Source organism: Anabrus simplex, chromosome 2 (assembly GCF_040414725.1).
Source record: "Anabrus simplex isolate iqAnaSimp1 chromosome 2, ASM4041472v1, whole genome shotgun sequence".
NCBI classification, from domain to species: Eukaryota; Metazoa; Arthropoda; class Insecta; order Orthoptera; family Tettigoniidae; genus Anabrus; species Anabrus simplex.
In genome coordinates, this window is record NC_090266.1 from 1,042,488,546 (window position 1) to 1,042,516,299 (window position 27,754).

The 27,754-nt window shown below is 38.5% G+C and overlaps 1 protein-coding gene across 1 annotated transcript in view; it reads right to left on the reverse strand.

Moving 5' to 3' along the window:
• Positions 1–27,754, reverse strand: part of LOC136864677 (stalled ribosome sensor GCN1) — a 599,881-nt gene that overhangs the window by 78,794 nt on the left and 493,333 nt on the right. The window contains exons 35-37 of the mRNA XM_067141987.2: positions 25,401–25,631; positions 15,735–15,928; positions 4,522–4,733 (exon numbers count right to left, since the gene is read on the reverse strand). Coding sequence (XP_066998088.2) covers positions 4,522–4,733; positions 15,735–15,928; positions 25,401–25,631 — 637 coding nt within the window. The remainder of the gene's footprint in view (positions 1–4,521; positions 4,734–15,734; positions 15,929–25,400; positions 25,632–27,754) is intronic.

Genomic DNA, 27,754 nt, shown 5'->3' on the forward strand with positions numbered 1-27,754 from the left:
ATGTATTGTTGTAGCTTTGACTACATCTTGGTTTTAAAGAGGGCTTAATGCACTGCATTTTAAGGTTATACAGTATGTATTTTATGTACTTTAAAATCCATTAAAATTAGTAGTATGGATTAATCCAGGTTTTTTTTATTAACCGTTCACCCCTTCCCGGGCATAAGAACGGATAATCCAAGGTTTTACTGTAATTTAAAAAAGAGTGGATCCACGTACTCTAAAAATATTGCAATTTCAGACGGTGCGCGGACTATACATTTTTTGTAAGTATTTCTGAAACACCGCTGTATGCACAAAATATATGGATTTTTTTTTTTTTTCCTCTCCAATTTCCGATCACTACAGTTCTTTTGCATCACCAGCCGCAGGAGTTTGGAAGAACCTGGCACAGCACATTCACTCTCATTTTCTTCAATATTCTGCTCACTTCAGTAACTTCCACTGTTGCTATCACTATCCTCAAACTCCGATTCATTTTCAAAAACAACATTATTGCCATAATCGCCATCTATAACAGTGTCTACAAGAGCTTTCAATCCCTCGTTGACAATACTGCAAAACCGCTTCTACTGCATAATGAATACTGAATATCGATGAAAATAAATTGTCATTCAACAATCCTAGTGTCACACACAAGTACAGACAGCATTGTTTGCCAACAGTACATGACTCTAGTTCCCTACAGTGTGTATTGTTAGCAATTATATTGCAAAGGGAATCTAATATACAAAGATAAGCAAGGCACTGCGTTATTGCGAGCTGAGCTCGTCATTTGATTCATGCGCCAAAACACTCCGTGCGACCACAGCTCATCATATGAAGCGAAAGGGTTAAGTACAACATAACATACTTGTTGAAGTCTAGTAGGTCTAATGATAATTTATGTGGTACAAGACTTACTATATTTACCGGTGCCCAAATAATGAGAACAAAAGGACGGCAATGTCATGACTCTGGATCATCGCATTAACATCCCTCACTGTGGTGATTAAAGCAAGTACCGCAAAAATGATCAGGAGCGAACTTTCTCAAAGCATCATCTTCGCATCACATTCACCTGGTATTGTTTAGAGATGCCTCGGAAGTCATAAAACAGAGTGGCCGCAACAGTTGGAAGGAAACAGCTCTATCTGTAGAGAGGACAAGTTGTATTTGATACAGATTCCAATAGGGAACCTGAAATATTTGTCAATGCCACGTCCCAGATGGAATTTCTGGAAAGCCAACTGGTCTACATTCTCTGTAGAGCTAGATAAATGCATTTGTCAGAATCCTCCAAATCACCAAAGTTATCAACGTCTTGTTGGCACAGTTATATCTACTGCTAAGAAATGTATGCCCAGGGGCTATTGGAAAGAATATGTTCCTGGATGGAATACTGAGAATGAGGAATTATTTAAGAATTTCGAAAAAAAAACAGGGATGCAGAAATGGCTGACAAACGTTTGGCTAGCATGGATGATTGCCGAAGACAAAAACAGGTTGAAACATTCAAAAGCTTAGATTTTACTCATTGTAGCAGAAAGGCCTGGGGCCTTCTTGGAAAGCTAGGAGAAGGTGCACCAGTAGTGAAGAGTCACCCTCAGGTGACACCTGACCAAATAGCTTCCCATATTCTAACTTACAGAGCTCCAGCTGATAAGCATACGAAGCTTAAATCATCAGCACCTCGCATAACTAGCTATTCACGTCCCTTTACAGCCCTTGACATTGAAGAGGCCCTCTAAAGAACTAAGACCTGGTAAGGTTCCTGGATTCGATGGAATTCATCCAGAATTCCTCATAAATATGGGAGACAATACAAAGAAATGGATGACACAGTTCTACACAGATATTCTCCAGACTGGACAAATCCCACCCGACTTCAAGAAAGCTGAAATTATTTCCATATTGAAGCCTGAAAAACTTGCAAATAGATCTGAAAGGTACAGACCAATAGCCCTCCTTAGCTGTTGCCACAAACTCTTTGAAAGGCTTATCTACAACAGAATTGGGTGAACCATTTTAGAACTCATTCCTGTGGATCAGGCAGGCTTCAGACTTAACTGAAACTGCTGCGATCAACATTAACATCTTATATTGAGGCTGGATTCCAGCAAAAGCTCAATACATCTGCTGCCTTTGTGGATCTCACTGCTGCTTTTGATACTGTATGGAAGAAAGGATTGATTTATAAATTACTCAGAGCTATACCCTGCAGAACAATTGCACAGCTTATCAACAACATGCATAACGACTGGAAATTCCAGGTCTGTTTAGGTGAAAAGAAAAGCTTTCCAAAGACTGAAATCACAACATCCACCCCTTTGTAAGCTGCTCTGAATATGTGCACCAACTTCAATGCTTTGGAGGAGTGGAAAGACCGCTGGAATAACTCTACTGACTTCACCGTGCATAACATCTTCCGAGGGAAAAAAATTGCTAACAGATCTCAACTGCAGCGTACAACTTGATCGAGACTGAACAAGATGAGGGCAGGTCATGGAAATTGCAGGGATTCTCTCTACAAGTGGAACTCGGGGAGCCCTCGTCAGACCATTCCCCGCACTGTATGGGAGTGTCGACTATGGGCTTATCCAGGTAGATTGGAAGACTTCCTATCACCAAAAGCGGAAGCACTACAGTGGATTCAAAAGTTCAACATTCAGATAAACACTAATGCTTGAAGTGAATCATGTTTTTTTTTTTGTTATTGTGTATATATTGTATATTATGTATATAATTTCCCTGCCATACGCTGCTAATAATAATAATAATAATAATAATAATAATAATAATAATAATAATAATAATAACAGCAATAATTATAATCCTAATAATAGGAAATTATAAATTTTCCAGCGTTTTGCCCCAATGTGCCAATTTGGACTCGTTAGTTGGTAACAAGCACACCTACCAAGATGCACAGAATGAATTGGAATTATGAATTTACTCATGCAGGACAAATTTCAGATTGCCTATGGGAATCATCTGATGGCCTGGCAGGCATCAATTTTTGTTAGAGAGACCAAGTGTCTCATAATGCATAGGCATTGCCTGTGGCTCGAAGTAGCCTACGCAGTGGCCTCCACTATATGCACTAGCCATGCGTCTTGATAGGAAAGCTAGTTACCAACTGATGAGCCCAAATTGGCACACTGGAGCAAAACGCTGGCAACCATGAATAAGTTAGCTGGAAAATTTATAATTTCCAATAACGGATATTTATATCGGAATTGTAAACTTGTATTTAAAAAATTAACTACTTTTGTCCAGGGTTAGACTTTATATGACTATCACCAAGCAGGACTTTTGGCACTTCTCTTAGGGCACTACTTACTGGCTTTTTAGACAGGATTCTTGTCTTGAGAGTTTGCAATATGCTTAGAAGATTTCTCACGACTTGAAATACTGTTATTGCTGTGGTTTGTCATGGCTCCCTCCTGAGTAAGTGGGACAAAGACTTTACACAATGTAGTTTTGCTGCACTTTTACTCATTGTGATGTGTTACCTAAGGTGAACCATTCACAGTTGCTACAGTTTTCTTCTGGCACCATCAGGCATAATATACGATTGTATTTTTGTTACCTGAACGGATGTTGCACCGTGCATACATAAAGTCATGGGAGATCTTGGGATATTACTGTATTGGCCTGAACTTAAGACGAGGATTTTTATGTTTAAATTTTTACGATAATATGTCCTTGTAAAACATACAGTTGTTTTATGTGTGTAGTCTAACATTTAAAAAGTTTGTACAATTTCCCACCTATAGTGTACTGGCTTGTGCAGCGAGTGTCTCAGTGCACTTTGCATCCAAGCACACAGTCACGAATAAACCAAAACTTGTGTTTTCATTATTTTTTTCAATTAATTTTGTGATTAGCGACATACAGAACTGAATATAATGCATTCGAGAACTTTTGGGAATGGATACTTGCATTCAAAACCATATTCAGAAGTACAACTTAACCTTTAAATTCGAGGAGGCCGAATGATAATTTATGCGACTTTAGACCACGAGAAACAACTGGTTTACTGGTTTGTCTTTTCTTCTCTTCCCGAAATTTTTTCATCCTTGACTGTTATGCTTTATTTTAATTAGACTGGAGAACTAAAAAGCTACTTGTGATCGATTGTTACTTGGCTTGGTGTTATTTAGCAGCATTTTGGGTTCTGTATTGACATTTAACATCAATGAACTTAATTGTAAAAAAAAAAAAAAAAAAAAGTTCCCCTTATTCTATACTAAACGTTGAATGCACAGCCTTCCACAGTACTGAATAGGTGGAACTTTGTCATATTTTTTAACATTTAAGATCATTATATATTGTGTAATTTATGTAGGAAGTTTCATAAGATTAGAGTTACAGTATACACATTTCATTATTGTGGAGTTTAGCCAAATTTTTAATTGTTTTTAATCCGTTCCCAGATTTTCCATTTACCCGTACTGTACGTTTCTTTTCAGGGTCTCCCTCCAAAAATAGAGAATCGAGGTTCCATTGTAGTAATAAATACACAATAATGCAACTTACAGAGGAGGTGGTCACTGAGAGTGACATGCAACTGCTCCGGATTGAGGTAACGACACAAAGCACCCAAACATCCGGCTGCTGCAGCTCTACCTACATCATCAGGAAGAATCAGGAGACCAATTAACGTTGAATGCACAGCCTTGCGTAGTTGCTCAGTCATTTTGTCTCCGGCTGGAGTAATTACACCACGCAAAGCCTGCAGCATTGTATCTCTGCAACAATGAGCAATACACTTACATTACTAGAGAAAACTTTTGACACAACATCAAACATGACATAGTTAAAGAGTACAGTACATTCTAAAACTCCATTTCCTTACTGGAGTATTAAAAATATTTTAGCCTCTGGAAGATTCCTTTTGATTTCACAGAGAAATAATTGCTATAAAGCTGCAACCAACAAAGGAACCTTTGTCTGGTTTGGTTCGCACAGCTCACTTACGCTCTCCTCTATCTTCACCGACAATATGGAATCACGGATAAGCATGTGCATGGCTGTTTGTCAAGCTGCCATAAACACATACTGTAAGTAGCTGCACTAGGGATTTCAATTGAGGTTAATCTTTCATTTCTGATGGAAAAGCAACAAAATCAAAAGATCATAAGTAAATGTGAAGAAACAAAGTGTGAAGCATTAACATGAATAGACATCTGGCCATAGAACTCTTCTATTCCGCTATTATACGCTTCACCAGTGACTGTGAAGCCCTGTTGCTTCACTTGTTGAAGCCACAACAGTATAATTCAGCTTACATATGAAGGGTGCAGGGAAAGAAAGAGCTATGTCACATTTTTAAAATTTTGGGTAAATGGCATTTAAACAGTTTAACTCTGCTTACCAACTGTATTTTCTAAAGTGAATATCAGTTATAGCTATTCCCTACTAGCTATATAATTTTTAAACAGTTTTAACTTATATCTCGTGTGAAAACAACATTCTATGTTCGGAAAAATAAATTTTGCACTCCTAACTACACTACAGAAGGGGAAAGAATGGGGCTATTCATACAGAGGGTATGTGGTAAAAATGGTGCCCAATCCATTATTTGACAATTTTTCAGTTTTATTTAAAGTAATTTATATACGTGCTTTTTTGTTAACTAGGCCCATGTTTCTGTCACACTCCATGTAACTGTATCCTTGAATAGGGAATGTTACTTTGATTGAATCAAATCTCTTCTCAAAATGAACAAGATAGTAAAGAAATTGAAAGACCGTGTGATTCTTATTTTGTCCTGCGCAAAAGTCACAGAATATTTGAATATCTCTAATTTTCATGGGCAGATCATTATAAAAGTAATCATGCAATAACGAACAAACGTCATCACTGCCTTTCTTTCCTTCAACTTCTGTATAGAGATAAAACTGACTTTCATCACAGGATAGTCTATGAATGTTGAATACATATAGAGACAGCTGTCTCTTGTAATAAGCATCATTAGTTGGTATGTTAGGGATAGGCAGATTTCTACCATAATCAATACAAATTGCTTCTTTTACGCTTGAACGTTTACAACTTATCCGCGCTTTCCGTTTTCTGTCTTATTTCATCAGAAATTTGGGCAGCTCTAGCAAAGTTCCCACAGTTTGCTTTTTCTTTTTCTAAAGCGGCGACCTTTGCTTTGTATTCATCGCAGGTAGAACAAGTGTCCGTTCGTGGGTATCCAAAACTGATATTGAATTCATTGTTGAATACTGAACGGTAAATTTCATACGAAAGCTGGATCGTAGGATACTTAGTTTTAAACATACCATACATTCTCTTAATATCGAGATCTTCAGCTAAGTGCTTTTTTGGTGTCTCGTATACCATAGTGACTGTTTCTTGAGGGAAATGGCTTTATATGTTTACAAACAGCATCTAAACTTTCTTCCGGAATCTTCCACAGCCGATTGGAATGCTTTCCTCTCATGTTCTATGGACTTACACAGGTGATTTTAAGACCTCTTACCAGCCGCTCGACCCTCTTTTTACCAATGCCATGAATTGCAAGGAAAGCTTTACGGTATACATCGTAATCATTCGTTACACCGGCACATCCCCTCTCTCTGTACTTGTACGTGGCTTGTTTGGCAGTATTTGCTTGACCCTCCAAGTTTCTAGGCCGTCGACGAGCGACTGGTAAAACAGAAATGAGTCCGCATAGGTATGAATCTTGGATGTCCCTACTTAGCATGAGATTAAAATTCCTTAAAATGGTTTTCCTGTTTTCCTCACCAACCACATCAAAACATTTCATCTTACAATTGCAGTTCTGCCCCATTACACGACTACGTAGGTTAAGTTTGGCCCTGACCTCTTGACATTCTTCCACGACGTCTCCTTTTCTTAGTTACCTGGTGCTGATCATCCTCATTAATTGCAGAATCTGATAGTTTGCTTATGTCACACATATTGAAGCATTAATGAACACTTTCTTGCTGAATCATTCACAGAGCACTCCTAGAACAAAATCTTACACATTAACTAACCTCCAAACAGTACAATGGAGGGAAATAATATGACCGGGCTGGTAACTTAAAGGTTCAAAACTACTGTTTAAGAGCCCGTTTATTCCCTGACTTAGCGGACATGACCCCTTCTTTCCCAGTGCACCGTTTCTTGTTTTTGCTGTATTTGTGGACCTAGCTCCTCCTTTCCAAATCCACCTGATGTATTGTTTAGGACCGGGAATAAACATCTCATTCACATTAAAAAATAAAATAAAAAATGGACTTAGCCCTTTATTTCCCTGCACCCTTCATATGGTTTTCTGTTCTTGTAAGTGAGCACCTACGTTAGACTATTTCTCCTGCTCACCCACTTAAGAGGCGCCCGGAGTCAGTTCTAGAACCACATTTTATTTCAAGATATCGCCACTAGTCTCGATGTCGACAGCTAACTCCACTGATAGTTACATCGCGGGTGCATAGATGTCAGTAAGAAAGGCCAAGGCCGAGCGAGCGATTTCCCTCTCACCCTCCAGCATCACATTGTCACCAGGAAGTTGTGATACAGTACTTGCATGGAGCTGATGGTGTTGACATTTGTACGGAATGCGAAACATTCCAGGAAATTATTGAGCATGGGTTAGTGCTGAGCAAAGCAGTCAAAATAAGGTACTGTTTCCGACAAATATAAACGAAATGGCGTATGGCTTTTAGTGCCGGGAGTGTCCGAAGACAAGTTTGCCTCGCCAGATGCAGGTCTTTTGATTTGACGCCCGTAGGCGAGGACTTACGCGTCGTGATGAGGATTAAATGATGGAGACGACACATACACCCAGCCCCCATGCCAGAGAAATTGACCAATTACGGTTAAAATTCCCGTCCCTGATGGGAATCGAACCTGGGACCCCTGTGACCAAAGGCCAGCACGCTGGACACCATTTCCGATGTTGAAATGAAGTAGTGCATCAACCTAGTCCCCGCCTCACGTCTTTCCCTGTACCGGCCAGTCATTGATACATAATATAATTCTATCCAATGAAAATACGAACTGATATAACACATGTTAATTCATTTACGCATTTTTTAGTCACACAGTGATACTTTGGACATACGATAAAGATTGTAACGTGACCAAGAATTGAATTTTCCAACAACCCTGAGTAAAAAAAAAAAAAAAAAAAAAGGCTTACAAATTTATAACAGTTTTTTTTCCCCTTGGAAACAAACAGTTCTGAAATATATAAACAATGTATAAAACATCCCATTGCATATTGTGTTAAAATTTGAATTCGATCAAATAACTTGTTTTCGGAGACGCAGAGGTGCCGGAATGTTGTCCCGCAAGAGTTCTTTAACGTGTCGACCTTCCAATACCACCGCACTGAGCCAGGATCGAACCTGCCAAGGGGCAGAAGGCCGGCGTTCCAACCTTCGAACCGTTGTGAGAGTCTCTTTGTCTTTACAAAGACGGATTTGAAGTCGGATGTTTTCGTATAAGTTTTAAATAATAAATGTTACAGCATCTAAATATCCATTAGTTCTGTATTTTATGACTTGAGTGGAGTGTAATTAGAGTACCTACTAAGCTCAAAAAAATACCACTTCATTCTCGCTCTCGGTGACGTCAGGCGCTTTAGCCAATAGCAATGCTGCTCACCGGAATGACCTATCTGACCTGTGAGTTATTCTAATTACGTTGGAAAACCCCATTTCCAAGAAATACAAGGATTGTAAATGACGGTTTTGTATACCTACCCGTTATGAAACTCGGGAACGGTGCTGGTAAAGAACGCAACAGCTGAGGGGCACTGCAAATTCCCTCCGTAGGTGGGGGTAGTAAAAAAACACCCACAGTATCCCCTGCCTGTCGTAAGAGGCGACTAAAGCGGGCCTTATGGGCTCTGAACTTGGGAGTCTGGGTTGGCGACCACGGAGCCTTTAGCTGAGTCCTAGCTTTATTTCCACTTACTTGTGCCGGGCTCCTCACTTTGATATATCCTTCTTCATCAAGTGTCGTCTCTTTATTTTTTTTTTTATTATTATTATTATTATTATTATTTTTTTGCCAGTTGCTTTACGTCACACCGACACAGATAGGTCTTATGGCGATGATGAGACAGGAAAGGGCTAGGGGTGGGAAGGAAGCGGCCGTGACCTTAATTGAATCGATTATTTCAGAAAGCAGTTAAGTGCCAAAAACTGGAAAAATGAGTTAATGGCAGAATGTTACTAAGAGGGTATACGCACATTTTGGTGCTGAAACCTGTCAAGAAACATCCTATAACGGTCAGGCATTACGTTGAATTTCGTATTTAGTTCAGAAACCAGTTAAGTGACACCGCTTGGTTGGTTTCTGCGGTAAACTGCTGGTACCTTTCCAGTTGGCGCTGCTGTTCTGAATCCAGAATAACCAGCTGTTCATCTGTTTTTTGTTATCATTGTTGTGTTTCTGGAATCGCATGTTCCTAGTTTTGTGAACAACCGATTCAAAAAGTGTTTCTTTTGTTTAGTGCAGTGTTTTTTATATTCTTAGTGATATGTCTGAAAATTCACAATCTGGTTCGAATCCCACTGTTGGCAGCCCTGAAGATGGTTTTCCGGGTTTCCCATTTTCACACGAGGCAAATGCTGGGGCTGTAACTTAATTAAGGCCACAGACGCTTCCTTCCAACTCCTAGGGTTTTCCTATCCCGTCTTCGCCATAAGACCTATCTGTGTCGGTGCGACGTAAAGCCACTGGCAAAAAAAAAATAATAATTATAATAATTCAGAAGACGAACCTGTATCTAAAAAGAAACGAGGAGTGGTAGACAAACAAACTCACACGCATAATATTATTCGGAATGCAAGGGTAAAAGGAGGTGGTTATATTTCTTACTCAGACAAGGAGCCCTACATTATTCTTTGTTACTGTTTGTTTTAGGTGCCCATCAATATCAAGACGATACGTAAATTAAATGCCTTAAAATCTTACCTGATGGAATATGAACACTTTTATGACAGCATTTTACAATGGCCTACTACAGAGAATGTTTATGAGGACTGATTACCTCTTGTCATGATGAGCAGGCATTGTTGATTTCATCCTTTTGTATCAGCAATACAGTCTAAACCTATTAAAATATGTTTTTTTAAACAAATATGGGGTTTTCCAACAACCCTGAGTAAAAAAAAAAAAGGCTTATGACAAAATCCCTTCAAAATTCAAGAATTATCCCATAAAAATTTGTTTGCAACACTCGTTTATTTCAGAAACCAGTTAAGTGGAAATTTTTCTGGTTTTTTATAGCAAAGTTAATAAGCACAAAATATTTTTCCTTAGATAGAAATTATTAAGAGATATAATACTTTCAAGCTAAAATATTAAAACCCCTACCATAACATTTTGTCTGATGCTAGACAGTTTTTTTCATTTTCCCAAAAATGACAGATTTGGCGCTTGACTGGTTTCTGAAATAATAGATTCAATTAAGGTACAGCCCCAGCATTTGCCTGGTGTAAAATGGTAAACCACGGAAAACCATTTTCAGGGCTGCCGACAGTGGGGTGGTGGTGATTATTGTTTTAAGAGGAAGTACAACTAGGCAACCATCCTCTTAACACTAATCAGAGAGAAAAAATTGAAGGGATCCGACACTTCGAAAAATGAAGATATCGGTCAAAGGAAGACAAGGGCCACAAAGGGCATGAAAATGAAAGACTCCCTAGCCCTTGCAAACCTAATAGCGTCGGGGTCAGAAGAGAACAAGAGTAGACCAATGGAGGTCAGATAGGATAGATGAACGTGAGGAGCCTGGCACAAGTAAGTGGAAGCAATGCCAGGACTCAGCTAAGGGCCCCGTGGTCGCCAGCCCACGCTCTAAAGTACAGAGCCCCTGGGCCCACTATTAGTCACCTCTTATGACAGGCAGGGGATACCATGGGTGGCGACAGTGGGGTTTGAACCTACTATCTCCCGAATACTGGATACTGGCCGCACTTAAGCTTCTGCAGCTATCAAGCTCGGTTCATCTCCTTTCAGAAGATCGGCTACCATTACAGAGATTCTTGGTTTGGATGTTGCTCAGTAGTGGAACAGCTGAACCAAGTTTTCAAATTATCAATCCAAGGAATGCGCCTTCTTCCTGGTCTTCTTTTGCCTTGTATCTTCCCTTGAATAACCAGCTGCAGTAGACGAAATTCTTTTCTCTCATCTATCCTATCCGACCACATTTGGTCAACTCTTGTTCTTTTCCGACCCCGACGGTATTACGTAAGGAGGCCTATGGAGTCTTTCATTCTCACGCACTTCGTGGCCCTTGTCTTTCCTAGGCCGATACCTTCATTTTTCGAAGTGTCGGATCCCTTCCATTTTTTGTCTCTGATTAGAGTTATATAGCGGATGGTTGCCTAGTTGTACTTCCTATTAAAACAATAATCGCGACGTAAAGCCCCTAGCAAAAAAAAAAAAAAAGAACAATCACCACCACCACCACCGCACTGCAACTGAAAAACGGTTATATTCTTGTAATTGTTTCATTCAACAACGGTTGTGTTCCCGAAACGGTTGCGTTCTATGTGTCCCAGCTGTAATGGGTATTACAAACAGTGACACATGCACGGAGCCTCAAGGAGGGTTGTAATGCAGAAAAAGGGGAGGTCCGCTGCAAGCCTCGTATCGAGAGCAAGGGAAGCAGTGCAGCGGTGAGTTTCCGTGCACACTAGTAGCAAATGTAGATTTAAACCCATATCCACAGGCAATTGTGGCCATGGCGGGGGGGCTCAGTTTTAGTGAATTAATTATTTTAAAATTCCTTGATTAATAAAGAAATTGATAATTTACAGATATAACGTATTTGAAATAAACATGTTAATGGTTGCCCATTGTATTTTCATAAACAAGGTTACTTTTCTTTTGAATTCCGTTACCAAGACTTTCAATTCCAAACAGCCCCCCCCCCCATTTAATTTTTTTTTTTCTAGTTGCTTTACATCGCACTGACACAGATAGGTCTTATGGCGATGATGGGACAGGGAAGGGCTAGGAGTGGGAAGGAAGCGGCCGTGGCCTTAATTAAGGTACAGCCCCGGCATTTACCTGGTGTGAAAATAGGAAACCACGGAAAACCATCTTCAGGGCTGCCGACAGTGGGGTTCGAACCTACTATCTCCCGAATACTGGCCGCACTTAAGCGACTGCAGCTATTGAGCTCTGTTTTTAAGTATCTAGAACCGCCACTGCCCATATTGTAATAGACTACAACTGAAAGAGGAACAACATATATTTATAGCAATTTATTCTTATTCTACTAAACCTTAAAATAGTTTTGTAAATGTGTACACACAGAGAGAATACAGCAACAGTAGTAGCAACTACTATTCAGTATGCGGATTCTCAACCATTACTGCATCTCTCTCTGTAACGTTACGCCATTTAGACATTCTTTTAGTAAGATATATTGTAGCTTATTCGAACTGACGATTCACCTCCGACCTACAATTACCAATAAAAATAAGTTAATTGTCTTATTTTGAATAGTAAGCATCACTGCGTCACTAATATAACAAAGACAATTCATTAAAATCAGGTAACATCTACCTCAGATAAGGCAGCTGTTTTAAGTTCATTTGCAATTTCATGTTCTTCACCAACATATGTCATATTCTTCGGCATGTTTTAAAGAATAATGTTGATGAATGTTAATATTTTTTTGCTAGTGGTTTTACGTCGTACCGACACAGATAGGTCTTATGGCAATGATGGGATAGGAAAGGCCTAGGAGTTGGAAAGAAGCGGCCACGGCCTTAATTAACGTACAGCCACAGCATTTGCCTGGTATGAAACTGGGAAACCACGTAAAACCATCTTCAGGGCTGCCGACAGTGGGATTCGAACCCACTACGGCCAACTCGCCCAGTGTTAAAATTTTTAATAAAGTTTAATGTCTTATTACAAATGAAGCATTTTGCCATTCCACTGCACTCGGTAAAAAATATAACGTGCTATTGAAAGGTCATACCACAACTAGCGAGTAATGAAGTATTGTCAGCATGTCCACTGCCGCTTGTTATGACGCAAGGGTGAGGAAGCAACTGATAGCAGCTGAAGATCCCACTCACCACATACCTACATGGGTAAGAGCTAATCTGTCATCATCCCTCTTCAAGGACAAGGCTTTGTGACGCTGCGGCATCTGACGGAAACTGGCTGAACTACCAGCACTAGAATTCGGCCGACACTCTTAAGTCAATAAGCAGAGCTTTATTAAACTCACGATTAAATATACAGTAGAACCTCGATAATTCGAAATCGGTTAATTCAAAATCCCGCCTAATTCGAAGAAGCTCTCGTTCCCGGAAACATGAGATGCAGTTTTGCATGTTATTTCAATTTTTTAATTCGAAATACGGATAATTCGAAGTACAATGTCGGCCCCATTACCGAAATTCAGACTTTTAATTCGAAACTACCTTTACATTTTAAAACAATAATATGTTGCAGAGTAATTTCAACTCGAAATTTATCCGCTCCGCGTCATAATAGAACGCGCGTTCCGGAACGTGGAGGGGTAGCTTTCCGCACTTACACTCACTTTGGTGGGTCTACAGTGCACTTCATGGTTGCTAAGTTGAATGAAATCGGAATTCTTTTGTAAACAACCTTTTAAGGAACGCCGTAATATCACGCGGAAAAACAGAATCCGCGAACAATGGCGATGCCGACAGGTGAAAAAAGAAACGTGGCTTATATAATAGATTCGTAGGCACCGAACAATATTGGCATTACCTGTGAAACTGCATTGCTTTATTTTAATGCGAGCCCAAACGGTCTTATGGTTTTAAAGGAGAAATTGCCAGCCGGGAAATCGTACAATGGTGAAGGATGGGGGTCGTAGTGCATTGTAATGCACATGGAAGCGAGATACTTTATCCCCTCATCATTGGAAAGTTCGATAAGGGCGTCTGGCACTTTCCATACCAGTACAAAGCATCTGAAAATGCAAACAGTACAGAAATCCAAAAAATAATGCATTTGCACAGGGGAACCGGCATTATTTATCCTCGTCTTTGAATTGTGCTATTTTTTTTTCTTTCGCTGCGTGAGGTTATGTTTGTCAGTAATTTATCGAAGTGCATTATTTGAACATTGTAAATGCACCTTGTTGGATACATTTCGGAAATAGTTTTTTCCATGGCATTTGAAAGGTTTAAACTGTGAATCGAGATGATTACATTTCTGAAGTACGAGAGAAGTGCCATGGCGGGAAATCGTACAAGGATAGAGTCATAAGAAAGTTCGATTTTATGGGCATCGGGTACTTTCTTTGTAAATACTAGGGATCTAAAATGCATACAGTATAGTAATCCAATTAATAAAACACTTGCACATGAGAGCCAGCATAGATTTCTCCTCGCCTTTGAATCGTGCTTTTTTTTTTTTCTTTCGCTGCGTGAGGTTATGTTTGTCAGTAATTTATCGAAGTGCATTATTTGAACATTGTAAATGCACCTTCTTGGATACATTTTGGAAATAGTTCTTTTCTTTGTGGCATTTGAAAGGTATAAACTGTGAATCAAGATTAACTGCATGCAGTAACGAGCCTTAGAATATTTTGTAACGCGGCGATGGTTGGTACTTCTGAATTGAAAACTGGCGGTTAATTCGAAATCACGTAATTCAAAGTCCGATTTTTGAGTCACAACGACTTCGAATTAACGAGGTTTTACTGTATAAAGAATCCCTAATTTTGAAGTATGATAAAGTAGCCCCTTAGAGAAAAAAATAAACTTCCCTACGGTATAGTTTGCTTCTAATTTGAACACCATCTTGACTTAAAACAAGTTTAGGAAAACCGCGGTTTAGAGCTCCATTTCATATGGAGATTCGTTATTTTAACTACCATTTTATAACTATATTTGCATTTCTTTTTAATATGCTTTTACACTAATGAAAAGTGTTATCACAGACTACCGTGCGCTATAAAAACAAAATAATTTTACCTTGTTCCGTTTCCGTATAGAAACTCTTACAAACTTTTGACCCATGTTACAACAACTACTGAGCTGGTGGCCAGCCGTTCCAGCTCCGACTGCCTCTTAATGGCCATCCGGATTTGATAACAGAATTCGAAGTAGCAGCCACAAATAAACTCAAATGACACTCAGTAGAATAACATGCTACAGAACATTAAATATATAAAAAACATTTACCAATAAAGTATATGCTACGCAAGAAGGATCACTAGAATAACATGCTACACGACACTATATACATAAGAAAATTTACAAATGAAGAATACGCTATGCAAGAAGAGGTTATAGGATTACAACTAAAGAAAGAATATGTATATAAACCCAACAAAACAAGGGCATGAAAGCGAATAGAGAAGTGGCAACGAAACTTTATGTCACCGAGTCTTCACAGTATGCAATGTACGCTGGCCTGATAGAACGAGACCCTCTGCACCAAACCTCTATGTTGACACCCATCCCCCCAGAGAATGCGCGCAGAAGTGGCTTTGCAAAGTATCTTTTGTTGCTTCCAGCTTTATAACTATGTCTCTTAAATTTTTAAATGTTATAGAAAGCAAGTCCATGGAATGTATATTTGAAAATCTTATGATTAAAATAAAAAATCCTATTACCAGTGTTCTCTACAGTATTTTAATCCATCCCTGAAAGGACTACACAAGGGCAAAAATTCTGTATAACAAGTGGATAACATGGATGATATGAAGAATACATTTAAAAATATGCAATTCTGCTTTAGGAAGGTAACTATAATTTAATTATAAGCGAGCATACCTTATGGCAGGATCATCTGCAGTGCGAACGCCAGCATGAAGTTCTGTGAAAAGGGGATCAGCTCTTGTATGTATTACAATTAAGTGACTAAGGGCATTAGCAGCTTTAATACGGACTTGCCGATTTGAGTCTATAAGAGCCTTCAGAAATGTTGTCTGCAGCTGTGGCAAAAACTGTTTTAGCATCACACCAACCTAAAACAACCATCATACAATAGAGATTCTGAAAAACTGGGAAATTATAAAAAAAGAATAAATTACCGATACATTTATACAACAGACAGGGTATTTTAGTAGACAGCAATATAATGGAGGCTGTTTACAGAAATTAGAAGAGGAAGCACAAGGGGGTCATCATTATCATCACCACCAACACCATCGACTATTAGACATTTCCTTATACAACATACAGATTCAATCAATATAATTTGTTTGGTATTGGATTTTATTTTGATCTTCAAGGAGAATCAACTTGTTCTGGTACCGGTACTTAAGGCCTTGTGATGTTTAATGCCCACCTTGATCATCTGCTGAATGATTTCTATTGACTACATTTAAAAAATCTCTAATGTAACATCTTGCTCTTTTCTTAAAATGCGGATCTTTTATAAACTTGGAATATATAAAACCCATGTTTTTTCTTATCAATGTAGCTTTTTGTATGATAAATGTTCTGCACAATGAAATGAAAGTAAAATGGAGACTACAATTCCATAAGATCTTGAATAGGATTAATAAGCCACCTGAAAGAGATAGGTGCTCTTATTGTACTATCAACATGGGAAAAATAGCCGTGGTTGCAGTCACGAGGACAACTTTAGGTACACTAAATACAGCATTGCAACAGGAAACAACAATGCAGATGTGTAAGATTTGTGTTTCTGTTTAGCTATTTCAATTCATGCGACTAAAAATGATTTCAATGGTTGGTTCTGTAGAGAGTACTTCTGTACATACAATATCTTAGAAGTTCAAGAGGTTTCTCCTATAGCATAAGTTTTCAAATACAGTAGAAGTCGTTATAGCAGATTGTTGTTATACCCGATTTTCCCTAAATTTCAGAAAAGATACGCAAAAAAAAACAAATACTTAACCATGCATGTATCATGGAAACACACTGTACGTCCTGGCAAAAAAAAAAAAAAATTCGCTGTAAATAACCCGATGTGGCAATAAACTAACCTCTGAAATCAGTGATGCATACTGTCGTATCTTGAGATTCATCACATTTTTATTGATTTACTGTACCTAGTACTAAAATCAACTGCTGGGATGAGTGGCTCAGACGGTTGAGGCATTGGCCTCCTGACCCCAACTTGGTAGGTCCAGTCCAGTGGTATTTGAAGGTTCTGAAATACGTCAGCCTCGTGTCTGTAGACTTACTGGTACGTAAAAGAACTCCTGTGGGACTAAATTTCGGCACCTTGGCATCTCCGAAAAGCAGTAAAAGTAGTTAGTGGTACTAAGGCCAATTGCATAGTTGTTACTGAAATCAGTTGGTTATTTCAGCCTTCATTCTGACAGAGCTAACGGAAGCTACCTGTCACGTTATTTACGCACTTATGAAGAAGAATTATGAAGGCATGTTCTCTCTCGTTTCAAACTTGACTATTTCTTTTCACCACTCAACGGCGATTAATAATCGGCATTGCAAGACAGCTCGCTAGTGTGGGTAGTGGACGTAGTGAGAAATCGATATGGATGATCGATAGTGTTCAATTTAAATCTAGTCTTCAGAAACATATGACTAAAAATGCCGATTTACACCATCACAGCTTTCTTTCACTTAAATACTTCACAAGAAAAATTTCAAATCTTGTCGAAGACTGTTCAACACTGCTGAAGGTCTGAAGTTTTGAAAAGATTTGGCAAGGTTTGATAGAATTTTGTTTTAATGTTGAGGAAAGTCAACCAGCAGTTGTGGTTTTTGGACTAGCAGTGCGATATATTCTAAAAAGGAAGAGAAACCCACGGTAAGGCATAATTTACATAGAAAAAAGATTGCGATATTCTTCTACATAATTTTTGTAATGTATTCACTGCCTTAACATCATTTGCAGAGGTTATGTTATATTAAATTTACGCACATGATTTGAATAAAAAAATGATAGCAATGCAATGGAAATTCGTATTTTATTCCACGAAAACATATTAGGAATTCAATAATAACATTGATCGTGTTATTTGCTAAAAGTCTTCCAATACTGGGAGAATTCGCTAATAATAATAATAATAATAATAATAATAATAATAATAATAATAAGCAAAGATCGTCATAAATAAAACACTGCAGATGGTGTTTACTTATAGGTTATTGTACAGTAATAAATATAAAAGCTGTCCACTTCCTTGAGAAATTTCTCTTCTATCTTCTCATACACTTTCGTTTTATTCATTTATTGTGTACTTTACGGAGCTTCCTGAATAAAGGCAGAGATGTGCAGGCAGAGATGTGCTTCATAATTTAGCAGTTAATACACACGCAACATCCCACAGTCATGAAACCATTTTTGTTGTTCACAATCCTAGCAATCCCAGCATGCCTGGTAAGTAAACACACGCTGTTAATACTAGAATGGCAATGGTCAATTCTGACAAAGTCTCTCACCGACATGAAATTGATTTTCAACACACAACTTTTTATAATACAGAATAAAACACACCAGCATAATTCAAACAAGGGACCAGTTACCAAAATTGGCAAAAAGAGCAGTGATTAAAAATGTTTCGCCATGCAGAATGACAGTTAAAACTATTCTAGGTTATATTACATTTGAATTTAAAGTTCTCATTCACAACACTAAATTTGAATGCAGTACTTGGTAGTTACCTTACAGAGGCTTCAGGAATGAGTCCAAGTCCAAAGTCGCTTGCTACAGTCTTGTGCCGGCGATGGTGTTCTCTATCACAAAATTCTCCACTCGCTGGATAGCCACCAAATCGTCTAGTCGTGTCATTTACTGCATAAAATGTTTTTAGAGCATCTAAAGCACTCATGACAGCAAGACTGTGTTGGTACATCTGTGAGGTCCCTGTCCTCCTCACTCTTGTCTGATACATCATGCGAGTTAGTAGACTTAACGAGTACAAGAATTTCACTTTCATTCAGATCCCCGCACACAGGCACACCCTCATCAGATTTTACATAATCTTCAAATTGACAGGTGACTTCCAGCTGAGAAAAGACACTATTTCAGCTATCTGGCACTTCAAGATGAAGTTCCTTCTCAATTTAACTTTCTGTTTCATTTCGTCAAAAACCAGCGTGTCTGAAACATTCAGAAATTGCAGCGGGAGATATGATTTCCCACGGCACTGCGATACCTTGGATAGCTTCTAGTACATTCCATTTCAGTACTCTTTTTACCTCAAACCCACGCATCAACTAGTTGACCAGTATGCTACGAAAGCGGTGTTAAGGAGGTAAAATATGCCCTCATCAGGTGGTTGTAGCACACTGGTACAATTTGGTGGTAGGAATACCAATTCAATATTCTGTAGCCCAACATTTGGATGAGCAGGGCAATGGTCTATAACAACTTTTTCTGTTCTTCAATCCCATTCTCGAATTAAATGCTTGAAACCACTGCTTATAAAGTGCCGATGTCATCCATGCTTTCGTGTTCGCTTCATACGTGCATAGAATGTTATGCACACCTTTAAATGCTAGCAGTTTGGCTGACTTGCCGATAATAAACGGTTTCAGTTTATCACTATCGTCCATGTTGCACCACAAAAGAAAAAATTTTTTTGCTGCGTTTTTCACCTTTGCATGGGTCGTCCTTCACCGCAAAAGTCCTTTGGGGTAATAAAGAAAAGTGCAAATTCATCAGCATTGTAGACATCTTTGGACTCGTACCTTTTAAGAATTTCACAGAGAATTGGAAGCCAGTCATCTAAGACTTTTTAGTCTGTTTGAGTCGTCAGTCTATATACTGTTTTGATACAGCCCTCCATGCCACCCTATCCTGTGCTAACCTTTTCATTTCTACATAACTACTACATCCTATATCTGCTCTAATCTGCTTGTCATATTCGTACCTTGGTCTACCCCTACCATTCTTACCACCTACACTTTCCTCAAAAACCAACTGTATAAGACCTGGGTGTCTTCAGATGTGCCCTATCGTTCTATCTCTTCTCGTCACATTTAGCCAAATCTACCTCCTCTCGTCAATTCGATTCTGGATTTCTTCATTCGTGATTCTATCTACCCATTTTACCTTCAGCATTCTTCGGTAACACCACATTTCAAAAGCTTCTATTCTCTTTCTTTCTGAGCTAGTTATCGTACATGTATCACTTCCCAACAATGCCATGCTCCAGACAAAAGTCTTCAAAAACATATTTCTAATTCCTATATATCAATATTCAAGGTGAACAAATTTCTTTCCTTAAGAAAGGCCTTCCTTGCTCGTGCTAGTCTGCATTTTATGTCCTCCTTACTTCTGCCATTATTAGTTATTTTACTACCCAAGTAACAATATTCATCTACTTCCTTTAAGACTTCATTTCCTATTCCTGCATCACCTGATTTTATTTGTTCGACTGCACTCCATTACCTCTGTTTTTCACTGATTTATTTTCATCTTGTATTCGTTCCCCAAGACTATCCAGATCTTTTGCAGAGTCATATAAAACAACAATATCATCGGCAAATCTCAGGGTTTTGATTTCGTCTCTTTCAACTTTGATACCATTTCCAAATTCCTCTGATTTCCTTTATTGCCTGTTCTATGTAAACAATGAAAAGGAGAGGGGACAAACTTCAGCCTTGCCTCACTCCTTTCTGGATTGCTGCCTCTTTCTCAAAGTCCTCGATTCTTATCACTGCAGACTGATTTTTGTATAGATTGTAGACAATTCTCCTTTCTCTGTATCTGATGCCGATCACCTTCAGAATCTCAAACAGCTTCGTCCAATCAACATTATCGAATGCCTTTTCTAGATCTACGAACACCATGTACGTGGGCTTGTCTTTCTTAATTCGGTCCTCTAAGATCAGACGTAAAGTCAGAATTGCTTCACGTGTTCCCACATTTCTTCTGAAGCCAAACTGATCTTCTCGCACTTAGTTTCAACTTGTCTTTCCATTCTTCTGTAAATAATGTGTGTTAAAATTTTGCAGGTGTGAGATACTTAACTAATGGTGCGGTAGTTTTCACACTTGTGAGCACCGGCTTTCTGCCGAAAATCAGATGGCACTTCTCCTGTATCATACATCTTGCACACTAAATGGAACAACCTCTCCATGCTGGTTTCTCCTAAGGCAGTCAGTAATTCTGAGAGTATGTCATCCATTCCTGGTGCCTTGTTCCTACTTAGGTCTCTCAAAGCTCTGTCTAATTCTGACCTCAAAATTGGGTCTCCTGTGTCATCAGCATCAACAGCCTCTTCTTGTTGCAGAACACTATCATCTACTTCTTTACCTTGATACAACTGTTGGATATGTTCCTGTCATCTTTCTGACTTTTCTTCTTTCTGTAGAAGTGGTTTTCCACACCACGCAGTTTTCTACTCCCTCTTGAAATGCTACCTCTTAAAACATTGTCTTTGATAATAATAATAATAATAATAATAATAATAATAATAATAATAATAATAATAATAATAATTTTAAGGATTAGTAAATAGATTCGAAGATGTTAAATTATACCGTCTGCCTATTTCACTTTTGCTCACACTGCTTTTTTCACAAGCCTGCACAATTTCGTATTTTGTAGCCAAATCGAACTATTTTGGTTTCCCACTTGACATTGTAATGTGTTAAGTCACAGCAGAATGAAGTGGATTTGTTTTATTACCAATACTGTTTTCAAAAGGAACGAATGCTCCCAAACACAACTTAGAAGCAGTCGACAATTCGAACTATGCTGTTCACAGTAACAAAAACTGAAGACAAACAGAAATTTAAATTAACACTACACAGTACAGTCAGTTTGCTTTTAATATCACTAATAAGGCCTACAAGACTACTTCGCACATTATGGAAACGCGATCTTTTAAGTAAACAATAGCACAGTCTGTTCACATCTCACACAGAAAGCAATTCTGGACACGCGCACTACGGAAATCAGGACTTAAGCAACACAACTGCATACGACAGCAATAAATAAAAGCGTCAGATTCATTCACACCATGAGGAACGACAAGTTTTGACAGCAATAATTTCTAATTTCACCACGACGTCCATATATTTCCCTTTATTTATCGAAAGTATTAATTTCATGTCTTGTTCTATGCTGGTAAATGAATGATTTATTTCGTGCACATGTTCACACATGGCCGAATATCTCCCGTACTTTTTGGCATTAATGTGTTCTTTATATCTGATATATTTCTTCCCGATTGTCCAACGTATATTTGTTTACAGTTCTGACAAGAAGTACAGGAGAAAAGAAAGAAAAGGATAAATAGATATCAAATCTAACTTCTCAGCCCATACCACTCCCCACCCCTCAGGCGGTCAAGGCTAAGTGTTAAAGCCCCCATCCGCTTGTAGCCTTAGGTTATCGCATCATACATACTAGTAAGTGTTTGGCTGGCGAGCGGGCAAGCTTCCCCCGCTTCAACAATTTATAATAAGAATAAATTCAAGGACATGACTGGAGGTTTGATCTGCTATGTTTAAAATCCAGCCCAACAACAGCAAAGCACAACTTCATCTTGCCCGATAGAATCAATTGCACAATTAAATCCTAAGGCGTCATATAATTTAATGATAAATCAATTTATCCTAGAAAGGGTTTTAAGAAGAACAAGATGAAGATTCTAAAGCTGGTAGTATGATAGTTGATTTTTTTTAATGGGCCTATGCTTAAGTGGAATACCACAAAACGAATGGTAACAAGAAACATTTTAACTTAGGCAGACTCTAGGAAATCCATCTGAAGTTTTAATATGTATTTTCAAGTGCTGTACAATATAAGAAAAACCAGTTAAAATTTTTACAAGTGTTTTAAAGTGTTCTGTTATGTTATAATGTGTTCCATTACAACAGACATTATCAAGAAATGGACAGTGTATATGGGTTAAAGATAATGTTATACTGAATATGATGTTTTATGTAAAACAGAATAATTTTAGATCTTGAGATATGGGGAATGTTGATATTGATGTAGAAATTGCTGATAAAGGGAATTGGGGCTCTCGAAACATGTACGTGTGAAACATTGTAAAAAATCAGATAGATAATATACTGACTGGGCGGACCAAACAATCACCCGTTGCACATTATATGAAACTAGTCAATATGGACCAACTAAGGGACCAAAAATGGTCAAATATGTCGAATTTAGCCTACCAAGCAACCACTTCTCAACCCGAAGGCATGCAGATTATGCGTCGACGTGCAGTCAATACAACAAGTCCTCTAATCTGTTATTCTTTGATTTTTAAACAGATGCTCTCACATTGTCAGGCAGATCCTCAATTTTTCTCACGGAGTCTGAATGGACCTCAAATCAAGTCCACAGATCCAGGCAAAAATCCCTCAACAGACAGGGAATTGAACATCTGGGCAAGAGGCAAGCTTGATACATCAAGAAAATAGGGTTGACTTATAGAACATTACTGGTCCTTAATTATTATGATGTGTTTTGAATACAGCATTACCAGAGATATGGGAAAGAATAGGAGAGAATTAAAACTGAAGAAGAAGAAGAAGAATCAACTGAGGATCAAGATATTACACTTTGGAAAATTTTAAATACTTACGTAGCAAATTGATGGAGAACTGAAAACTAGATTAAGAAAGTAGCAATATATGAGAGAGAAGCTTGCTTCTTGTTTTAAAGGGGCGTAGCATCTAGGTCATCAGCCCATAAGAGAGAAGTCCAAGAAGTGTTAGGATGAGCATTTCCATCACAGTGTATGGCATCTCCTATGTGATAAAGATGTACCAATGAGGATAGATTGTAATGCTATAAAACTTTAGAGTTTTCAGAGATGCAGAGGAGTTTGTAATTTTGTCCAGCAGTTCTTCTGCTTGCTAATACATCTACCAACACAAGGTTGACTTACACGAGTACCTTCAAACAGCGATGGTCTGAGATGAGATTGAAACTCAACTAAGGCTTAGAAAGTCAGCAAAGGCTAACAAAATGATATACACGGTACATTACATACCTATGACATGGAGCTGAAGCCTAGCCAACAACAATGAAGGATGAAAATCAATCTAATACATGGAACAGAAATACAATTCTAAGAAGTACATCACAGAAAGCAAGGAGAGGGAAAGTGAAAATTAATGTGGAACAGTTAAAAAAAAAAAAGGAAAATAGACTGAGTTGTATTGAGAGAGAGAGAGAGAGAGAGAGAGAGAGAGAGAGAGAGAGAGTAAACACATTGATTTCTGTACAGTTAACACTAAATTCAGATTACCTTCCTGTGCCATCTGCTCTCTGATCTTTCCTGTTAGGCATTTCATTTTGAAGTCCTTGCAAGTAATTAATTACCTATGACAGACCATGAACAATTCTCAGATCATGGATAGTCCTATAAAAGTGGCAACACTAGGGTACAACTTAAACACCCCACCAATTTTTTGTAACTTTTCGTTACTTGCTAAACCACTCAAACCCCAAGAGAGTTGTAAATATCTCTAGTCTGGAATGAGAGAAATGACTAAAAACAAAAGGCTAACTAATGTAACCACATGATACACAGCAGAACAAAGAGTGCATAGATCACCTCTTGATGTCCTGTTGCTCAAAATCGAATGAGTGCATGGTATTGTGTAACTTTCTAGCAGGTACACTTTTCTCAGAAACAAATGAACCTGCAGAAATGTTTCTTGTGGGTATCCACAAGGTTTGTATGTACATGGGAAGGGGAATTATATTTTGATAAGAATTAAAATTACAAACATACATACATTCATTTCCAATATAGGCTGTTATGCCTTTCAGTGTTCGGTCTGCAAGCCCTCCGTGCATTTACTAAATGCCGCCAAAATCCCCTATTTGAAATTAGCTCCGCGGCCTCATTTAGTTCTATACCTTTTATCCTTAAATCTTTAGAAACCGAGTCTAAACATTGTCATCTTGGTCTCCCTCTACTTCACTTACCATCCATGGCCAAGTCCATCATTCTCCTAGGTAACCTATCCTCCATTCACCTCACATGACCCCCCACAACAGAAGCCAGTCAATGCATACAGCTCCATCAAGAGAGTTCGTTCCTAAATTAGCCTTTATCTCCTCGTTATGAATACCCTCCTGCGACTGTTCCCACCTGTTTGTACCAGCAATCATTCTCCCTACTTTCATGTCTTATTTCTAACTTATGAATAAGATATCCTTGGTCCACCCAGCTTTCACTCCCATAAAGCAAAGTTGGTCTGAAAACACACCGATATGAAGATAGTTTCATCCGGGAGCAGACTTCTTTCTTATGGAATACTGTTGATCACAACCGAGAACTCACTACATTAGCTTTGCTGCTTCTTGATTCAATCTCACTGCACTACCACCCTTAGAGAATACACATCGTAAATACTTGAAATTATCTACCTGTTCCAGGTTGTATTAAAATTAAGTATGACAAAAATGTCAAACGCGAGGAACATACTATACAAGACACTAACATTTTCAAACCAACAAGAATCATTAATTTTTTAATCACTGTTCAAATCTACAAGTATTTTTACTTCCTAAAAACTTACCTTAGCAAGTAGCAATGCTAACGTTTCCAACACAGCTGCTTTTACATTCCAATTAAAACGGTCACCCAGAATACGGATGAGGGGACCTGTGATATGGACTACAGATGGTTGCAATGCTTCAGCACTCGTAAGTCGGATGACTTCTCCCAAACCTTGAGCAGCCTGTTCCTTAACTTCAGGTAAACCATTCAGAATTGCTTCTCGGAAGATAGGCAAGATAGGTGTTATTCCCTGAAAGAGAAACAAATCAATTAGGCACTTGTTGCATCTGAGGACAACTAAAAGGGTTTGTAATACATACAGAAGGTTGTTAACCTCATAAGTGGGCATGACATTTTTGACGTTTTCGTGCTGGGCTTCTATGGTGGGCATGATGGCATAAGTCGATCGTAAAATTTCGCTTATTTCTCTTGGGGGCGATGGCATATGATGCCCCTATTGAGTCTACTGTATTATGATATAGATGATTAGTCGATAGTATAAGTCGATATATTTTCCACGATATATCGTTGCGTATTGAATTGTATAGTTATCACAGCCTCCTAAAATGAATTTGTTCGGTGTCTTGCACGATATTCCCGTGCAGCTGTTTATGTCGAGGAGCATGGCTTCCAAACGTAAAGTAAATCAGCTTGAGTGTAGTGGTATTTTGACAGTTGTAGAAGCGGAGAGTAAAAAGAAGGTTTTTTTTTTTTAAAATCAAGTGATGATGCGTGGATATATACTGAAGAAGAGGACAGTGAAAGTGATTCTGAAAAGAAAAGTAAAGTGGTTCCAGATGAACCAAATGGCGAGGAAGACGTTCAGAATGTGACAACTGCCTCAGTTCGTTACAAATTGTGCCCCTAGACCAAGAATTGCTCTTACAAGTGTAAATACGATAAATATAGTTTTAGTGATGTACACAGTGTCGAATACTTCAGTGTGTTACCTTGTTTCCACCTATATCACAGAGACAGCAATCTACAAAACCTGTAATCATCTGTATACATAGCAACGTAAATAATGTTAGTAACCCATTATTGAAGTACAGTGAAACCTCGTTAGTGCATTCCTCATTAACAAGTTTTCCCGCTTAACACGTCGTAAATTTGAAGTCCCGATTCTCATCGTATTAAATTTATATAAAAATACCGCATTTATCACGTCACGAATTTTCACTATTACCGCTTAGTACAACACATTTTTCCTAGTCCTGAAAATGTTATTTGTCATCCTTTGTGGAAGGAATGTGATTTCCAACTCTGGTAAGAGCCTTCGCCGCAGTTGCGAGATAACAGGACAAGGCCTTGAATTCTTGAACTTCACAGGATAAATTGCACCTTCGGGGAACAAACCATAAGCCTAAGAAATGCTCAGTTTTGCTTGCCGGTTAGCAGTGAAACAACAGAATAACACAATGAGCCTATTTGTGCTTGTATTTCACAATCCGTTCAGAAGTTACAAATGTATTTTGTGTTTAATTGCACAGTGATGTGATGTGATGTGTCGTATGGCTTTTAGTGCCGGGAAATCCAAGGACGGATTCGGCTCGCCAGGTACAGGTCTTTCTATTTGACACCCGTAGGTGACCTGCGCGTCGTGATGAGGATGAAATGATGATGAAGACAACACATACACCCAGCCCCCGTGCCATTGGAATAAACCAATTAAGGTTAAAATCCCCGACCCGGCCGGGAATCGAACCCGGGACCCTTTGAACCGAAGGCCAGTACGCTGACCGTTCAGCTAACGAGTCGGACAATTGCACCGGACAATTGCACAGTGAAGGGTAGCGAATGTTGTGTGATTGCCTACATCTGGAATATAATCATGTGAAGTTGACCAGCTTAGTACATATTTGTCTTGTGACAGCTTAATATTATGGATACAGGAAATGTCACAAAATTCCTTACTAATGAGGACAAAATTAAAGTCTGTCAGCAAGTCGACTGGCATACATATCTTCAAGCACACAGAATTGGCGTGAATGTTGAATCTTGCACCTTCCAGTTTCGACTCGATCACTCAAATCGGTCTTGGTCGGTTGAAGTTTCATTAGATTGAAAATGGCGGCCAAACTCATTCTGTTACAGTCGCACATGGCCATGTATAACCTCCAATTCATTGTCTAAGTGTGTGACCAGAAAAATGTTTAACCAACTGGTCCAAAATAAAAGGATTCTACTAACATTTATTTTAGAAAGAGTGTGATCTGCAATAATACTTTGATATTTTAATGGGACCCGTTCAAATGTTTTCACACTTGTTGTTTGGTGTTTTTAACAGTTTTCAGCACACTATTATTCTATAAGCCCCAGCGGAATAAGTTTTCATATTTGTTATTTCGTGTTTTTCACACCTTTTAATAGTCT